This window comes from Lissotriton helveticus, chromosome 10 (genome assembly GCF_964261635.1).
Source record: "Lissotriton helveticus chromosome 10, aLisHel1.1, whole genome shotgun sequence".
Classification (NCBI taxonomy): Eukaryota; Metazoa; Chordata; class Amphibia; order Caudata; family Salamandridae; genus Lissotriton; species Lissotriton helveticus.
This window is the reverse complement of record NC_136071.1, coordinates 883,438,721-883,459,123: the sequence shown is the minus strand read 5'-3', so window position 1 is coordinate 883,459,123 and position 20,403 is coordinate 883,438,721. Positions and strand designations below refer to the sequence as shown.

At 45.7% G+C, this 20,403-nt stretch overlaps 1 protein-coding gene across 3 annotated transcripts in view; it reads left to right on the top strand.

Annotated features, from left to right (window-relative positions):
- Positions 1-20,403, top strand: part of KIF15 (kinesin family member 15) — a 927,215-nt gene that overhangs the window by 219,340 nt on the left and 687,472 nt on the right. For all 3 annotated transcript variants that reach the window (XM_078663524.1, XM_078663523.1, XM_078663522.1), the window contains exon 11: positions 11,627-11,750. In XM_078663524.1, coding sequence (XP_078519650.1) covers positions 11,627-11,750 — 124 coding nt within the window. The remainder of the gene's footprint in view (positions 1-11,626; positions 11,751-20,403) is intronic.

Sequence of the window (20,403 nt, the reverse complement as noted above, 5' to 3'; positions counted from 1 at the left end):
ATTTAGGAGATGGTTTGACTCCAGAAAGTGTGATAATTTTTTATTTGCTAGTTTTTCTGCCACCTTGCCTATCCAAGGGAGGAGTGAGATGGGTCTATAGTTGGATAGGTCGGCAGGATCTAGCGATGGTTTTTTAAGGAGTCCTTTGACGATAGCCTCTTTCCAGTTCGAGGGGACTTCTCCCAGTGCCAGTGAGTTGTTAATAAGGGCTGTCAGTTGAGGAACTATGGCCTGAGGGTTGGTTTTGACGAACCGTACAGGCACTGGGTCACTGGGGGCTCCGCTCTTGGTTGAAATGAGTGCGGCCATCACTTCCACTTCTGTGACTGGGCCGAGTGCCGCTAGATGTGGCTTATTGGTTGTTGGCGATGGGTCCTTGGATTTTATGATGTCAGGTTTAGTGACAGGAAGGGAGGTGATGATTCTTTTGATTTTTTCGTCAAAGAAGACGGCCAGCTTTACGCATTTTTCCTCCGCTGCTTTGGGGTCCATAGGTGTCTGTGGGGGGTCGGGGACATGGAGGAGCTCTTTAAGGATGGAGAATGTCTCCTTAGCTGAGCAAGAGGAGCCCTTTATTTTTTCCTCGTAGAAGGCACTTTTTGCTTCGTGGAGGGCACGTTTGTATGCTTTCATGGATGACTGGTACGCATTTTTCTCTGGTGTCAACTTGTTTCTCCTCCAAGAACGTTCGGACTTTTTGCACTCTTTCTTGAGGGTGTTGAGAGCGGGTGTGTACCAGGGAGCGGGAGTGGCCCGTTTGACGTGTCTTAGGGTACTATTAAGGGGAACAAGACTGTCTAGGGGAAGAACTAGCCAGTCGTTAAATTCTCTGTCAGCGGAGTTGGGGTCCGTGGGCAGGGGACTCATGGTTTCCCGAAGCATGGATTCCCATTCCTCTGGTATTAGCTTATACCATCGTCTGGTGCGTATCCTCGTTTTCTGTTTAGTGACAGTGCCATGCCTTCAGGATTGATAAGGTCTGCCATGGGGTGACTGATAGGTTTTTAAGTGTAGTGATTTAGATAGATGTAGTGAACCTATATCTTAAGTAAGTGGTGTAAATACCAGCTTACACAGTCTGCTGTAGCAGGCTTGTGTCAATTTGAATGGCCTCTCAGGGGTGGCTTTATACATGCTTCCGCCCATGGGAGGCCTCTGGCCTATGCCCTTGGTACATGGGGTATCATATACTAGGGACTGATAAGGGTACCCTAGTATCCAATCTGGAGTGTACTTAAAGTACATACTTAGCAGTTTAAGGGAGAAAGCAGATAGACTGGGGTCCCGAATAGCGTCTTGAATAGCAGGATCTAAGTCAGCTAGTCCAAAAACAGTGACATCAGTAAAAAGTGGGGGTAGCCATAAGAAGCAGATACTACTTTCCTACATTTGCAATGTGTTATAGAAAGGGAAGAGCACAGCAAAATGTCTGGGCATGATAACATAACTGGGCCTTTGGGGATAGCTAGCAAAAAATGAATTGTGCTCAACCATAAATGAGTCAATAAAAACTCTGATTAGGCATATCAACAAATAGATATGCTTCAATTAACAATGAAGATTTTAACCACAAATCTCGCTGACCTAAGCACCAATGGGTACACATTTTGCCTTGTAAATGTTCAACATTGCCTCCAGTGGTTTGCGACCCAACCTGGCAACAAAATCAAAAATAGATGCTATGCGCCTGGCAAAGATACGTCTTCTAGAGGTTACCAAATGGGCCAAGAATTGGAAGAATCGATTGTCACTCCTAAATAAGGAAATGACTCAACCCGGCTGATAAGATTGCCTTTTTCAATAAAGGCAGCTTTTTTTTGACCTAGGACCAACCACCTTTACATGAGATTCCCTGAAGTTTGAGCGCAAATCTAAACTATCTAATAAGCTCATGAATGAATCAAGTAAATCCTGTAAACTAACACTGTCTTAGATAGAAGGAAAGCATCCCTGGCATAAAGCAATGCTGGTATAGGACGTGTGCCAATCTGAAGCACATCACTCCCTCCATCAACTAGTGCCTGTTCAGGGTGACTAATATAGAACAAATTCCAAAAGAAGTGTCAGGCTTGCCTTGTCGCATACCACATTTAAAATTAAAGTGCTCTGTGCATACTCCACTCTCACCAGATCTAGCTGAAGCTGACAAATTTCATTGCAAACCGGGCAGAAAATAGGCTAGTGTTGGAGTTGGTTCTCTGCACGGTCACCCCCAACCTTTTTGCTTTCACTCCTCCTGTTTTCTGAACCAGTTTTTGTTGGCTTCTGGGATTCTATGCACTTTACTACTGCTAACCAGTGCTATCGAGCTGGTGCTGTCTTCTTAAAACATGGTAAAATTAACTTGCATCCAATTGGCACATTTAATTTACTTGTAAGTCCCTGCTAAAGTGTTCTATTAGACCCAAGGCCTGTAAATTAAGTGCTACTAGTGGGCCTGCCGCACTCATTGTGGCACCCTCTAAAGTAGCCATTTAAAACATGCCTCAGGCCTGACGCTGCAGCCTGTTGTGTAGTTTTCAACTGCCATTTCGACCTTGCAAAATAAACCTTTTGCCAGGCCCAAACCTTCCTTTTTAGGACCTACCAGTCTTCCTTAGACTAGGCCCGAAAGAGGACATAGGGGAGGGTGCTTTTGATTTAAAAAGTAGGACATTTGTTTTCAAGGTTCACATGTCCTGGTCTCAAGAGAATTGTAATTCGAAATCCTCTAATGTCAAAGTCTGATTTTAAGTCACCGTTCTAAAAATGATACTTTTAGAAATGTGCTATTTTATTATCATAACCATTTGGTGCCTGCGTCCTGGGTCACCTGACTGGGTATAGTAGGCTTTTGTGTACTCTTCCCAGACAGTGAGAAAAAGGGAATTCGGTGTTAGCAATATGGGCCATCCTGCTAGGATGTGAGGAGCTTAGCTGTTCCATCTCTAATTACATTTAAAAGGGGCTGCCTGTAGCACACTCACAAAGAACTCGACACCAGCCTATTGTCACTCCAGAACCCTTTGAGCCTGGGCCTGTAAATGAAGTAAATTCCAGAAACAGGTGTGTGTGTGTGTGTGTGTGTGTGTGTGTGTGTGTGTATTGGGGGTGACTGGGGGAGTCTAGACGTTTTGTCTACTTCACAGGCTGGCACCAAGTATAAATAATTGTCTTTCAGACCAACTCTTCAGTACACTCCTGGACATGCGGAAGACTTCAGGAGGGCAGCCTTGCACTCCGAGGACTGCCCTGCCTTATGCATCCGAAGACTGCCCTGCTGGTTAGGGCCTGCCCTGCTTTTTGGGGCCTGCCTCGCTGCTTGAAGGAGCGAGTACCATCTCCTTGAACCCAACACTACTAGAGTGATTCCATGGGTCACACCTAGTGTAGGTCTTAAACAGTCGTTTAGGCAGGGAGCATTTTATTTAAAGAGTTGGACACCTACTTTTATGTTTTCCATGTCCTGGAGGTTAAAAACTCTCACATTATGTTTATAACTACTGCATGGCCCATCTCTCTCATAGTATAACATTGGGTTACCTTATTACGTTTAATAAATGATACATTTTGTGTGAGAGCTGGTATAAAAGTCATGGTTAGTGTCTGAGGAATTGTAATTTAAGGTCCTCTTTAATTGCAAAGTCTGATTTTAAGTCCATTCTGAAAATGTTACTTTTAGAAAGTTTTCAATACACAGAGACCCCCCTATACTTGATCAAGAGTTACATGGGCTGTGTTACCATTCCGTGCCCGCTCTTGTAAAACAACATTTCATATTTAGAAAGTTATTTAAAGATCATCGCACACCTGTACCTGCACTAGAACATATACTGAATACATTTATTCCAAACCATGAAGAATTAGACGTGATCGAAACACAAATATTCTAAGCAAACAAGGGATGTTCTTTCCTGTGAACATATATTATGTCCACAAAATACTTCATTTGATTATATAATAGTTGTGTTATATTCACATTAATATTCAACACAATTAGACAAATGACTCTAAGATCAAACACATAAATGACATTTCACTTATCAGCATATATCCATAGAACAGAAAGAAGTGCCTAATTTTGTCTAAATAATATGAAATGTTGTTTTACAAGACTAGGCACAGAATGGTAACGAAGCCCAAGTAACTCTTGAACAATTCGTTGTATAGGGGTCTCCATGTATATACTCTTTACCGATCCTGCCCCCTATTACCTTAACTGGATCACTCACCTTTTGTGTTTGACACTTTTAGAAAGTTGGCATTTTCTTGCACTCACCATTTGGTGCTTGCAGCCTGCTCCAGGGTCACATTACTGGTTGTAGTTGATATCACAATAGAGGGTCTGAGTGTTGGCAGGACGGGCCATCTATTGCAGTTTGGGGGGGATAACGCTGTCCTGTATCACATTTGCACTTCAAAGGCTTAGGCCGAGCTCACACACAAAAGACTTCACACTAGCCTAATATGCCCCCAGGAAGACTGGGACCAGGGCAGGGAGTCAGGAAATTCCATACACCTGTAGGGGGAAAACACCAGAGGTTTCTTCCACTTCAAATGGTGCCTTGGGTATTAAATGGAGACTCTCAGATCCACTCTTCAGTACATTCCTGGAACTGTGGATATTACAGAAGGACTTCCCTGCTGCCAGAGGACTTTCTGGCCCTTTGAGACCTGCCCTGCTGTATGGAAAGGGAGACTAGACCTGCACCCTTCATCTCGAGGTGAAGTAACTCCATGGGTCAGCTGACTGACCTCCTGTTCTGAGCTACAGGGTCACAAAAAGCTCCAGAGGCATACCTGCCCAGCTGACTTACTGCAACTGGACATGTCTGAAACTACAACTGGCCCTGCCAAAGCACCAGCTACAGTGATCACAACTAGGTGCCTTCCCAGGTCCTAGAACCTTTGGTGGCATCAGTGAAGCTCTTCTGAAAAGAAAAGGAAACATCTTGGGCTTTTTGCGAGTGCTAATGGGCCCATTCGCGCAGATATCACGCTGCCCACAACATGAAGCACAGGTGAACCTGACTCTCTGCTCTACAGCAACCACCAGAGATAACTGGCAGCGTGAGATCTGCACTTTGCACTACAGCATCAACAGCCCGCATTGACTTCCGATGCAAAGCTCTAACAGAGACCGTCTATGATGCCTGACAGGATATTCGCGCAACAACAGTCTGTAATACTGTGACTGCTCTTTGTGCTATAGCAGCGACCATCCACAACTTTCTCCCTGCTCGCAGCCTCCTGCAACACCAATCTGACTCTGTGCGTCGGATTTGGCGAAGGTACATTTTTCAGCAGGGTTAACTTGGCCCCTGTATCCGGCCCGCAATCCAGCCCTGTTGGCGTGAACATGTGACTTTCCCGTAGTCTAGTATGAGCAGATGACCACGATTGGCAGTTTTTGAGTGCTATACTTACCTTTAAATCTTTGAAATTGTATTTCTCCTGTTCTGTTCTACTAATTGGATTTTTGTCATTTTGGCCCCCTTATATTTATTAAATGCTACTCTATTTTTCTAAATTGGTGTGGGTATTTTATTGTGCTGTGTTTTCACTTTATTACGGTTTGTATACTGCATAAATACTTTACGCATTGCCTCTAAGTAAGTTGAGAATGATTGCTTTTGTGCCATGCTACCAGAGGGTTAAGCACCGGTTAATTTAGTAGCTCACTCTGTCGGAGATTATGGTTGTTGCTTTAAGAAGGGTGTTTATCCCCCTGAACCTATAACCAACTTTCCTACAACTGTTGGCCTCGAATCCCTTGTGTGGTATTATGCCCCAGAGTTGTCCCTATTAACCCTATTGAATGCTGAACTCTGATCCCTGAAGGCCAAATGAATGGATCCTTATCTGACAACTGTGTATTTGGGGTCAATAGGATGAAGTTTTAGACTTTGTCCAACGATCCATAGATCGTGTCAAACACCATACTGTATGTCTGACAGGATATTGCTTTCTTTGGCTCATGTCATCAACCTGTTTAGAACCAACCACCTAGTAATTTTGACTACAGTACATATCCAGGAAAGAAGACGATAACTAGAGTCGTATTTACTGCCCTTCTACAATAGTGGCATGATCACCGACTTTGACCAAGACATTGGTAGTGACTGCCTAACTGCAGCATTAATGTTAATAGTGATCGATGGGGTTCTAAGTGGTACATTGGATTCGAAAAAGTCCAGGGAGATCCCATCAGGGCCTGAAGCTTCATTTTTAGGCAGCTCAATAATTACATCTCTGACCTCTTCCCACTGAAAAGAGATTGTTGGGGTGCCAATCGCAATTCATATATCGGTGGGAAGGGTTTCATTTGGTGGCAGTACATATTACTCCAAAATGAAGCAGTGAGTGTAAGATCAATCTTGATGAAATCTAGAAATGCAGGTTTGGTGAAGATTCATTTTTTATTAAGTTCAAGGAGACAGAGACCCCATCCAACTGCTAGGACAGGCAACAGTATACTGAGTTGAAGCATAGCCAACCATGGTAACATGAGTGTTCCACATTCTACTTAGTCAAAGAACAACATGTACATTTAAAATGTCAAAGTGAGACAAGTAAGACATTACGCTATCTTCCCCCTAATAAACAATTAAATAAACAAACTATACTTCTAAGTTGGGAACAAAATAGTGTAGGAGAAGTAAATTGGATAGACTAGAGACATCTATACAAAGTCTTGTAACCTTTGAGGGCGTCTGATTGTCCTATGCGGTCTTACGGACTCATCCACTAAAGGCATTGGAGAAGAAGTAGAATATGTTGAAACCTCTAAGTTCACACAGCATGATCAACATCTTTAGAAACACCACTTAATCTGGATAAGCAATCTGCTAGCTTGTTACTGGCTCCTGGAAGATAGTCCACCGAAAAATCAAACTTCTGTAAGGCCACAACCCATTTCCTAATACGGTGTGACACTAGATCAATACCTTTCCTTGGGAAAACTTCCTTCAACGGCCTTTGATCTGTCAAAACAGAAACCTGACAGCCCCATAGAAATGTACGTAACTTGCGTATGGCCCAAAATATCGCCAGTGCTTCTCTCTCTCAATGACTGAATAATTGAATTCAGCATCCCTCAAAGGTCTTGACAGAAACAAAATAGTTTTATCTTCAACTTCACCCCTTTGTAAGAGTACGGCCCCAAGACCCTTAGAGCTAGCATCAGTCATCCGATACAACCTTTTTTTTGGATAAAAACTACTCCGATCAGGAGCTTCATTCAACAAAAGTTTGAGATTCTGAAACTCTTTATCACACTCACTGCACTAGACATACTCACACCCCTTTTTTAGTAGATTTCTCAAGTGTTCTGTGATGTTGGCAAAATTAGGAATGAACTTGTGATAGAATTCGGTCATCCCTAGAAATTGTACTAGTTCGTCCTTGTCTTGGGGTGCCCTTAAATTGGAGATCGTTATCAACAAGAGCCTTTTTAGGTTTAATACCACTGGAAGATAGGAGATGTCCTAGGTACTCTATCTCAGCTACATTGAAGCGACATTTGTCTGATCTTAAGGTGAGACCAGCATCACACACTCTTCCCAACACTGCTCTCATCCTACTGTTGTGTTCATTCAAATCCGTCCCAAATACAAGCATGTCATCCTGGTAAATTCTCACCCCTTCTACACCCTTCAAAATGCACTCCATAACTCTCTGAAACACAGAGGCAGCTGAAATAAGGCCAAATGGCATTCTTAGAAATTTGAAAGTACCAAAGGGCGTTATAAATGCCGTGAGATCTTGAGACAAAGGGTGCAATTTAACCTGATGGTAGGCCGAGGTCCAGTCAATGGAGGAGAAGTGTTTGGCACCATTAAGCGAACAAAACATTTCACTAATATTAGGTAGAGGGTACAACCGCCTTATTTAATTCACTCAAGTCCACACAGAGCCTGGCCTCTCCATTAGCTTTGCGGGCCATTACAATGGGAGAAAGCCATTCAGTGACTTCAACCTCCTGTATAATGCCATTGGACACTAACTTGTCCAACTCAATTCTCATGGACTCTTTTGCTAACAGAGGAACGTTCCTAACTTTAGCTACCTTAGGTAGAGCATTATGTCGAATTTTGATATGATGATAATAATTTTTAGGAGGTAGAGGTGTGGTGCCGCGGCCAGGGTGACTGACTTCGGAATCTGGGGATCACGGTTCGATGCCTGGGGCCGGCGGCAGATTAGCCCAGCACCATGTGACTCTGGGCAATAGCTTGCTTAATCTTCCCCACGGCCCCCAGCGCCTAGCGACCCTAACGGGTGATGGTCCGCGCTTTACAAATGTGGATTATTATTATTAAGACAACCTAATTTTGCTTCAAAAACTTCAGGAAATTATTTCACCCATGACTGGTTTTCATTACCAACCTGACTCACTGAGGGTAATTCCTTCAAACACACAGAAGGTCTCTTGTTGGGGTCCAGAATTACATGTAAATCCCTTTGGTTAAACCAACTGATGAGAGAATCTCCCTTCATGGATACGTACACTTTTCCTGGTACTATTCTACCTTTGAGATCAATGGTACCCCAAAAGTAACCAAGTAAATCAATGACTTCTCCACTATACCTTCTCGGTTTAATGTCAGGCTTAGAGAATTTTACTTTTTTAGATAGATGTTAAAAAAAAAAAAAAAAAACCTTGGAATTAATGTTACTTTAGCCCCAGAGTCAAATAACATTTTTACAGGGGCATCGTTAATTAAAACCACCTCCATTGGGCCATCACTACTAGCAGTTTTGACTTGACATAAATTTGTTGAATCAGAATCATTGTCATACAGATTTATTTCTCTAACTTTGTTTTTTTCTGGTCTTTCCCAAATTTGCAACATTTTGTAAAATGACCTTTGCGCCCACACCCGCTGCAAGAAGCTTTCAACCCTTTAAAATTGTCCATGTGACCGGGATTACCACAATGAAAACATTTTCTAGGGAAAGCCTTAGAGAACCCTGCTTTGCTCTCTGCTTTAGCTGGAATCTTAGGTTTTATGGATTTTCCATTTTCAACAACCAAAACTGTCTCACCAGATTCATCTTTACGTATGATCTCTATACATGCTTTAGAATGTTCATGAGTTTTGGCAATAGTTAATACTTCATTAAGAGATGGATTGTCTTTCTGCCATAGACCATCCCGAGCTTTATCGATGGTACAGCCCAACATAAATTGGTCCCTTAGGGGTTCATCCAGAGAGGCTGCAAAATTACATGTAGCAGCAAGTTTGAGCAATTCCGTAATGTATTGTTCAATAGATTCATCTTGTCGCTGCATCCTTCTGCCAAAATGGTACCTCTCTAGTACTGTGCTGGGAGATATGCAAGTCCAATTTTTTTACAGCAGTTTCAAAATCATTTGCATTTGTAGCATCACTATCAGAGAGATCAGGAAGGTGCTCGAAAACTTCCTGACCCTCTGATCCTAAACAGTGCATTAACAACGAAGTCTTCCTTTCAGCACTGAGAAAAGTGCCACAAACTCTTGCATAATGTGTAAACACTTTCTTCCATTTTAACCAAGGAAGTGCTGGATCCCCTGAAGCTGACAAGAAAATGGAGGTGCCGGGACATTTTGCATTTTAAAATAAAATAAAGTTATTAATAATGCACAAGAAATGATCTAGTATCACAGATATTCTTAAAATGACAGAAGAATCTTAACATAGTAAAGTTCACACCTTAGTTAAATGGTATCAACATCAAAATAAATAACAAATAAATCGTTAAATAAAAAACACACCTCACTTTCACGCAGTAAGCCTAAAAACAGCTGTGTGTGTCAGCGATGTAGGGAATTAGCTGGCACACAAAATTATTAACAGGAGCTGTGTGTGTCAGCGGACATGAGAATGCAAAGAGAACAAAGTAAAATAAAATCACCAACTTGCTTACTACAGCGGTGCGTGTCCACAGGTGTTCTTGAGAGTATGAGACACAAATTAGAAAATTGAAGTGGTGTGTGTCCGCGGGTAACACTTAATACGCAACACACGCAAGATAGCCAGTGCAAGCGGTGCGTGTCCGCGAAAGCTCATTTACGTTAAACATCAGTCGTGAAGTCAAAGCGATAATCCTGATCCAAGATGGCGGTGGAAACGTGTAAGAGCGTCGTAGCTACGGAATGTAGCGTGACAGAGATAAGGAGACAGGAAGGTCACCACACGTCATAGACAGCTGCGCTGAAGATTGCTGGTCAGACTGACAAGTTACAAGGACGTCGTTGTTTCTGTTTCGGTTCTCGTTAAATTTCAACACAGCTTGACGATAGGTAACTGATACTCCACTATAATACGAGTCTCGTCAGACCACAGCGTGTACACAAATATACTGAGGGCAGGTCCTTAAGCCAACACTTGCCAATTTCACACTTCCACTCCGCCGATATAAATTTGGAATAAGTCAGTAAAACAAATATCAAACGAAGAACACTCTGTGCAGAAGACCAGCAATGTTCTCAATAGAAATATAAACAATATGAAGAGAACAGTCCAAAACGTTCAGAAAAAAATGGAGACTCTTCAGGATTGAAATGACGACGTGTGAAAATACACCGTTTTTAAGAGTAAAATAGTCACAATTATAGCGTATATATCTGTTGTAAATAGAAGCCTGGAGCCTGGTATAATTTAGGTTGTTTAATTCAAGATAGATTTCAGGTTTTGTCATCAAGATGGTAATAATAAAAGACCCACCAGGAGTGACCAGCTTGTCACTCAGCCTGCCTGGTTCCAACTGCCAGTTGTCACCAGGCTAAGCCCCAAACACTCCATGATGTCACCAAAGGTTCTAGTGGTGACATCATGTGAATGACAATGAAATCCCACAGGTAGAAAAGAGACAGGCTAAATACAACACAAAATGTTGTAAATAGAAGCCTTGAGCCTGATGTATTATTATGGTTCCTTTATTAAAGTTAGTTGCAAGTCAAGTCTTCAAGATGGAAAGATGAAGAACCCACCAGGAGTGACATCCTTGTCACTCAGCCTGCCTGGTGCCAACTGCCAGTTGAGACCAGGCTAAGCCACCAACACCCCATGATGTCACCAAACATTCTAGTGGTGACATCATGTGAGTGACCATGAAATCTCACAGACAGAAAAGAGACCGGCTAAATTTAACAATATCGTGCACATGCACCTCACCATGTTTAGATGAAAATGTCAAAACAAAGTGATGAAATAAGCCGAGAGTCCCTTCTTGAAGAAGTTCCTTTAAGAATGTGTTGAGGTCTCTGTTAATGAATCCTTTAGTTCTCCATCGTCACCAAATGTAAGATCAATCTTGATGAAATCCAGAAATGCAGGTTTGGTGAAGATTCAATCTTTATTACGTTCAAGGAGACAGAGACCCCATCCAACTGCTAGGACAGGCAACAGTCTACTGAGTTGAAGCATTGCCAACCATGGTAACATGAGTGTTCCACATTCTACTTAAAGTCAAAGAACAACATGTACATTTGAAACATCAAAGTGAGACAAGTAAGACATTACAGAGAGGTAATTATTGTTGGTCCAGGGTCAAAGATTCCAAGGCTGGGAAGGGGGCTCGTTTGTGAAATAGCTTTTCTTCTTGTTGCACCATCCGTATTATCAAAGGCCTCAATTGTGCTGTGTTCATTTTGCATTAGGCCGTTGTGAATGAAGACACTCAAGGCAATGTTACTCAGCTTCAGGCTGAGGTGAAGAAGCTGAAGGAGCAGCTTTCTCAATTACTTTCTGGTCAAATGCCTGAAGATATGACACTTTCTAGAGGTAAGCAAGCACATCTTGCGGTAAGCATAGTCATTTTAATTTTTAATTTTCAGAAAATAAGGAAATAACACACGAACTGTGGTGTCACTTTACAGAGATGTCAGGAAGGATGTTTCAGAAATCGGGATTACTTGTGATGTGCCTGCTACACAAATTGCCATCTCTTAAATCACCACAAAATATTTTTTATTTAAAACCGAACTAGCCTGTAAAGATGTTGCACTTGAAACGTCGTCAGCTCCTTTGGTTCTACAAACGTTAACTGGTTACCTTTCATGTTTTGTATTGCAATATTTTGCCCATGTTGTGTTAATATCAGCATAGTATCGACTGGGGCTGCTGGTAACGTTACCTTTTTCCATGGCAGTAAAGAAAAACCCTACAAATTTAAATATTGTTCATGCAGGGTGGAAATAATTATGTAGTCTGTGGCTTTCACATTTAAAATGTTGCTGTTCTTGCAAATGTATGTATATATCCTTGTTCTTGTTTTAGCAGTTATTTGAATAGAGCACTAAAATGTAGACTACTAAACACTTTACATCCTTAAGTGCTAATATCTTGTATCTTCGTGCCTTTCAGTGAGACAATTGCATAACTTTCTTTCTGAAGGTCCTCGAGTTCCATAATTTCAAAATAGTTATATGATGGCAAACAACGTGCCTCATAATTTGTTTTTTTTATGAAAAATATTTGCAATAGGGTCACGAAGGAGCTGATCTTTCGGTGACCGGCTCTTTCTAAACCGGTGAGGAAGAGACACCAGCTCTGTGTCAACCGTGCGCCGCATTTACTTAGGAAGCCTGTCACTTGGGATGGAGAGGATCATCTTGAAAGGAACGTGCCTGGCAAAAGAAAAGATTGGCATTGGCTGTAAATAAGGTCCAGGGTGTGTGTGGGCTTACTGGTAAAGGTAGACATCAGGACCGAGCCTGGCTATATCAATCCACGCAGCAACACAGGCAAACCCGTATGCCAAACTGATACATACAGACACCCCCAGCCTCTACAGGAGAGGTATTACCTCAGCACCTTGACCCAGCCGACATGGAAGGAAACCAAGCCAAGTAGTTCCTGTGATCAAATGACAGGTAAACTTGTCAGACTTTTTTTTTTTGCCAACTGTAGGTTGCACCTCCCAATTCAAATATCCAAAGAAAAAGTAATTTATAAATGTCCATCCAGTATTAACAATGTTCAGGTTTCTTTATTCTTCTTTTTAATTTGAAACAAAGCACTAGGCAGCCAACGCGTTTCGTTCATTTTAAACAAGAACTTCGTCAGGGTCATTCTACTGCTCCTAGTTGTTTTTAGCCTGAAGACGCATTCTTCACGATAGCTCAGCTAAGAGCTCTCCCTGTGCCATCACCTGATGTCCGTGATCTCAGGTTAAATATAATGGCTGTTGTGCCTATCGTATTGGAATACCAGGTGTAATTTCTGACCTGGCGACGATACCTTATCAATTGGCTGTTGTGCCAGCGACGTGACTTATCGAGCAGCAGGCGATGTTTCGAATCAGACGCTCAAGGCACAATTAGCAGCTGAAGCCTGCAGGAGGTATGAAATCACCCAACGCCCCAGATGAGCTAACAGCACAGGGCACTGGCATGAAGAACAGGGATGAAAAGACTGGAGAGGCAAAGATACAAGGTGAGGCCGAAGGACAGAGAAGGTGGAGCATGGAGCCACAAGAAGGGCAGATCTGTTAGGCCTAGGGTGGGAATAAAGAGCTGTTGGGCAGGTGTACGAGGTGATAAGGCACTCTTCTTTCCCCACCCATGAGCATCTTACAAAATGCTTAGATGAAGCTACCATGTTCCCCGCTCTCATTTGCTGGTCTCTAGGTCCATCATGTTTATTATGGCATCTTTTAGACAATCTGTTGTCTTGTTCTACACCCATGATTACTTCAGCCTGTTGCAGCAGTAAGTCTGCCCCTGAGCCCCAAGCTCGCACTGTTTTCACCTACGGAAAGAAATACTTTTTTTGGGGACAGGCGTGGGTGACACCCTGGAGTAGAATCCAGTCCTTCAATCACAAGCTATGCATTTTTCCCTTCGAAAAGGAATACTCACAAAGTGACGAGCTACGTAGTTTTATGGGGCACCCTTCTTGTGGCGTCTGTCATGAACAGGTTGAACTAAGTCATGTGTAAACGTCCGTGTGAGAAGTTGGCATGGTATATGCTGTCCACTAGTTAAAGTGGGCACCTTGTACCAGTCCAAACAACCCTTATGGTGATATAAGAGGTCAAAGATAACCTTAGAAAGCTATCCAAGTGGTAGCTGTGGAGAGCAGCCTTCAGGCTTAGTCTTGAAGGAATGTTAAGCAGCTTGTTTTACCAGAATGCAATCTTATTGTTTTGGTTAAATGAAAGGGAAACCACACAGTAGTTATAAAATCTGTATTTATTATTATAACACTCTCAACACTTCACAGTATCGTCTATACCCAGATAAACACAAAGTACACAATACTGTAGCACAGAAATAATCGTAAGTAGCATTAATACACAGTGGGCTCCCGGGGGAGACCAAACCATATACTAAAATAGTTGTAGAAGAACCACGACTTGAGTCCAGACAATGTCTAGAGGATGTAGAATCACTGGGACCATAAAGAACCACCCAAGGTGAGTAAGTAGGGACCCCACGGAGGACGGGTGCAGTGTGGGAACACAACCACTTGCGCCGTACAATTCTATGGGAGAGTCGCATTTGCGGTTTTAAAGTTTAAGGACCCTTCTAAGTGGACTTCAAAGAAACCCTGTGGAAGTTAGGAGGTTGGAGAGCCACCCCACCCGTGGATACCATAGTACCAGAGTTACCTATCCCAGGGAAGCCGGTTATATAGGTCTGAAGTGACGTCGGAAACTGCTGTCGATCTCTATGGAGGACTTTAAAGAAGAGCCGCTGCTGGGAAGGGAAGAACAAAACTGTCCGTAGGAATCCAAAGGTGGATTCTTGGTAAAGAGTACCTGAAAGCAGAGGGGACAGAGTCTGGGTCAAACAGAAATGACCTGGGGCTCATCAATTTCAGGTGAGAAGAGGGGGTTCTGGACTCTGCAGCCACAGGGACCAGGAGACGTCGAGGATGACCAGAAGCTTGATACGAGCTGTCCCACGAAGGATGTCGAGTAATGAGTGGTCGGTGTCCCGCTGGAGCACCAACAAGCCTTGGCAGTGGCAACCCATGAGGAAGGTCAAGAAAGGTTACGGTTCAGACCAGCAAGGTCCAGATGACACCAAACAGAGGAGTCAGGGCAAGCCTGGAGCAACCAGGGGAGGCCAAGAAAAGCAACGTTGACCCTCAATTGGACCCAGAGGCCGTAGTCACTGGAGCCATAAGGGGACCTCAAGCAGTTTCGCAAAGCAGCAGCCCACGGAGCACACGGTGCGAGGAGGCCGGAGTTCTTTGGTGGAAATGGCCATAAGTCGGGGCTACTCGGAGCCCAGTGCACTTGTTTTGGAAATGCCAACAAGCATATGCACTTGCAAAAGTACACAGTGCACAGGGGTCAGGGTATTGCAGCCCCAACGAGGGTTTCTGACCTCAAATTTGGTAGGAGGGCAGCTCTGACCTCGAGGGACTTGGAAACCCACCTACTGTCTTGCTGGAGCCTTCGGGGTCCCTTGGAGCTCAGGAGCAGCAGACCAATCAATTGTGATCTGGTTGCAGGTGAGTGACTCCTTTACTCCAAGGGAGATATCTTCAGTTCTCCTTGATGCTCCACAGGTCCTGCAAGGAGCCTGTATGGTGCACGGGCACAGACAATGCTTCAGACTTAGGGGGAGACTAAGTCGGGCCCAAACGTAGTCCAGCGAAGTCCAGAGTGTCCAGACGGTCGAAGTTCAGTGGTTTCTGGTTCAGAATCTTGTCCACATAAAATCTAGGCTCCTATAGCCCAGTAAGCCCTTTTGTAATCTCGAGAGAGGGTTGGGCAGATTTAGGGGACCCTCCCAGGGTAGGGTCGGGACAATGGGGAGGTTACTCCCATGCCCTTTGCCCCAGAGAAGGAGCCAATGGTTCCCATGACTGGTTTGAACTGGACTATGCACAGGTACACCAAATGTGCCCCTCATGCAGACTTTCGGTTGCTGGCAAGCGCATCCACCCAGGCCTAATACACTAAATCTTCTCTGGGAGGTGTTCACACCTCCGTGTTACAGGATGCCTATTGTTCTGCCGTCCCCTGCTTGGGCTTGGCTCAGCAGGAGGAGGGCAGAAATGTGTCTCTGGTCGGCAGCAACCATTTAGGGACCTTACAAAGCTCGTTTCTGAGGACAATGTTTGATACTAAACACAATAGGGTTACCTTCAGCCATTTTAGAGTTGGTCATTATGCGGTCGCATAATGCCACTCAATCTGTCATAAATGACTGCCAGCCCAGGTGAACGGATTCCGTAGGCTGCCTGGGTATCCTGCTCATGCAGGGGTGACTGATAGGTTTTAAGTGCAGGGACCCTTAGATATAGGAAGCCTGTGTCTAAAGTAAGAGGTGTGTGAACCATTTTACACAGGCGGCAATGGCAGGCCTGTAGTTCCATTTTGCATAACCTCTCATGGGTGGCATAATACATGCTTTAGCCCATGGGCGGCCTCTGGAGTACCTATGCCCTGGGTACATGGGTACCGTATACTATGGACTGACAAGGGTACCCTAGTATCCAATCTGGAGTGTACCTAAGTACATGGCATAACAGTTTAGGGATAAAGCAGATAGACTGGGGTCCTGATTAGCAGGATCCCAGTCAGACTAGTCTAAAACCAGCTTAGCACCAGGCAAAAAGTGGGGGTAGGATCCTACCTTCTTACAGTCAGCTTTTACTCATAAATGGCCAGATAGCTACCGTCAATGGCACAGCAGAAGACCAGGTGAAGCTCAGCTTCCGGGCAGTGGACACAAACAGAGAAGAAGCTGAAGCAATAACCGATGGAAGTGAATCACAGTTACAGGAAGCCCTGCGACGTGAGGAGTCAGAGGCTCTGGGAGAGTAGACGCACTGCAGGAGCCCGCAGAGAACGCCGCCATAGGAGAATCAGAGCGGGACAGAGCCACTTTAGCCCGTGGTAGAGGACCGGTGGAGTGCTTGCTAGGTGAGAGAGGGTTGGTCTGCGAGCAGTGAAAGCAACAGTGTCCCCCCTCCCTCTCTCCTGCTTGTTTTACTGGCCCACTCACAGCCTGCTTTTAGTCCGCTCTCAACCGGGCTACTTTCCTTACTTACCTCCCGGTCTGTGAAGGCTGGGTATAGGAGGGGGGGGGGGACTATAGCTGCGAGGAAACCTGTACTTTCATGGACAGCTGGCATAGAGGCCGGTGCAACCTGACCTGTGTAACCCTGGACTCCCGCTCCCCCCTGCACCCAAGCTCAAACCACCTACTCACTTCCAACTTCATTTGCTGCAACCAAGTAAGCCTGCTCTTAAAGCACCTTCTCACATAAATGGTGAGTTCACGTTGCCGTGTCCATTGGGAGGCGTTTGTGAAAATTACTCCCTGTGGAACAGCCCTGGCTTGACCTAGAAAAACCTGGCAAAATCTTGGAAAGCAACACACAGATGTGTGAAGTGGCAAAAACAACCAAAGGCTTCTAGAACAAGTAGACTGTTGAAGCCTCATTCAGATAGGTCAATTCATGGTGATGGTGATCTACAAAATGAAAAGGAGAGAATTTTAACCAAAAACAAAAGGCAAAACAAAGAGCTACGGGCGACATGCACCAACCGAGTGAACAGTGCCTGGTGATCAACACCCCAACAGTAATCTTGAGTGGTGGTTAGGAGCAAGTAGTGAGCGCAGCGGCTGTAGCTTGCTGGTACAGAGAGTGGCCTTGAGGGGTCCATGGAGGAGGCCTGGCTAGGCTCGAGGTGTGGCTTGTGGGTCTTCCTCAAAGCACCCTGTTCATCACACGCACTCTATCGTGGATTGTGCATCCAACGCACCACCATCCGCACTGACACCCCCACCATCCCAGGAGCCCGGCTGATTAAGAAAGGGATTCCCGACATGGCCCCGGGATTCAGGGCCTGAGAAAGAAACCCACAGGAGAGCTCTCTGGACACCAAACGCAAGAGGGCAAACACCTCTATTAGGAAAAGACAGGCGTTTAGTGAGGGCTGGAAGATAGTCCACAGAATCTTCTTACAAAGGAGAGTAATGGTGAAAAGTGGCAAACTGACCAAGAGTATGCCACTGAGGACAGATCAGAAACAAATGCTCATAACACAAGAAGATGGTCTTGTCACCCTCAAGGAAAGTGAAACAGCACAGACGTATGAACGAACACCCAGCAAATGTGAATGTGAAGGCCTGTTTGTACTGACCAACACAAATATGGGAAAGTCAATCAAACTAAAAGAGGCAACCTCTAGTCACCCAAGTGAGAGCCAAAATTCACCATAAAAATCTTTGAGGCAATGACCCCCATAATGATCAGAAACCCACTAAAGACCAACATTGGGTCTACTGGTAAAAAGGAAATAGGCGGCCCCCACCCAGCGGGAGTCCCTGTGGTGTCGCGGGAGGTCGCCGGGGCTCTGGTCGCATCCCCAAGCTCCTCTCGGCCCTGTGGACAATCGGCTGTCTTGTCTGACCCTGAGGTGATGCCGCTACAGCGCCGACGGCTGCTGGCCCTGGCGGCGCCACAGTGGTCGGCGAACCCCCCTCGTCCCATCATGGGTTGAGGCTGGCGGGGGACACCTCGTCCCTCCCCGGGCCCCCCTTGTCCCTCCTCGCCCGGCGGCTGCCTCGCAGGAGGTAGAGTCGGCCTTGGCACGGCCATGGGGGTCGGCGGGCCCTTCTCGTCCCCTCATGGGTCGAGGCTGGCAGGGGTCTCCTTGTCACTCCCCGGGTGCCTCTCATCCCTCCACGCAGGTGGCTGCCTCGGCGGAGGTAGAATCGGTGCGGGAACCCTTGACCACCTCTGCTTGGGACCAGCCCCTGTCTCCTGCGCCATGTGATGTGGCGAAGACCTGTCTAGAGTCACCTTCGGCGTTGGATGACGACTACACCCTGCTCCAGGTTGCGGACTCTACGGCACTTGACAGGCGTCCAGCCGTGGACTCGTCTTTGGATGTCAAATCTTCGCCGGAGGTTAAGCACCTGCTGGTGTCTTCTTCGGCGGATACGGGCCGCTGCGTTGTGGCTTTTCCCCCGACGTCTTCTAAGGGTGGTTCCTCGCCGTCACTGCGACTGCGGTTTTCGCCGCAGGAACCGCAGGTCCCCCACTCCTCAGCGCCTCTTTCTCCTTTCCGGGCCTGGCGTTTATTCTTCACTCCGCTCTGGACATTTCGGAGGTGCTTGGTCGTACCATGGCTTATTCTGTTGCCCTTCCCCGCCATGCTTGGCTCCAGGACAATGTGTTCCCGGAAATGTTCGAGAACGGCTGGTGGATCTTCCCTTCGATGGTACTCTTTTGTTCCACGCCCCGGCAGACTTGGCCATTCAGAGGTTCTTGGCGGGGCTTCGGCCTCCTCCTCCTTCTTCTCCCCCTCAATGATTTGTGAGTTCATCTGGTTTTTGGGAACTGTCCTTTTGTTGGGGCGGGTCGCCCCGTTTGTGTGATCTGTGTGCTTCATGTGCCTGCGAGTCCTCTTTTGTTGGGACTGTGGCTCTGTTGGCTGCTGGTCGTCCCTTCTTTACTGTGTGTTTTTGCTGTTATCTGCACCAGATTGGCCCTGAGATTAGACCTTCTGTTTTTTCTCTTTGGCTGCTTGATAAGCCTTCGGCGGGGGTTTTTACCCACGGATCTTTCTGTTGTCCTCTGCTGCGGAAGTTTCTTCTTAAGAGGGTTCCCATGTCATGGGACTTAACATATACCCAATGTGGGGTAGTGGTAGCTGTTATATAGCTTGTTCTGTGCTGGGGAGTTGTGGTTGCCCTCGGGCCTCTGTTATCCATGGCGTTTACGTACATTGCAGGTGCAATTCCCTTATTACTTGGATGGAATGCCTTGGTGGCGACCCGGGGTGTCCCTCTCCGGGGGCTCTGCGCTGTTCGCTGGGTCTGACCTGCTGTCTGCGGCCTGGCATCGTGGCTCTGGTTCGGCTTCTTTTTGGGTCATGTGTGCGGACCCCTCTCTCAGGTGTGTCCGGGCACCTTCTTCACCCTTATGTTTTCTGTCCTGGGGCTGAGATGGTTTTTGTGTTCCTCCCTCTTTTAGGCGCAGCCTGCCCGGTCTTCTTGGGTACCTCGGGCTGCTCTTCCTTCTTTCGACTGCTTCTTGCTGTCTGCGCCATTCTTTTGATCTTCTTCTTCTTCCTTACCTTGGCTTGGATGGAGGTTCTGTTGCCTTGTAGGGGTGTGTGGTGCTTTGGCCTCCCCGTACCTTGCCCTTGTTTCCTCTATTAAGTGTGAACGGGATTCTTCTTCCTTCATTTCTTCTTCCTACACCCCTCTTGGGGTCAGTGGTGTTCTGCTTGTAGGGGTTCCTCTTGCCTGGGGGGACGAGGCTCCTCACCTAGTCCTTTAGACTAGTCCCCTGTGGGACGCTCTGTTATGTCCAGGCTGGTGGGGTCCTTTTGCAGACCCTCTTTCCCTGTGGGTATGGCTATGCTATGGGATCTATTCTACATGAAGGAATCTGCGGCTAGTAGTCTCTATCAGATGTATGAGTTACTTACCTTCGGTAACGATGTATCTGGTAGAGA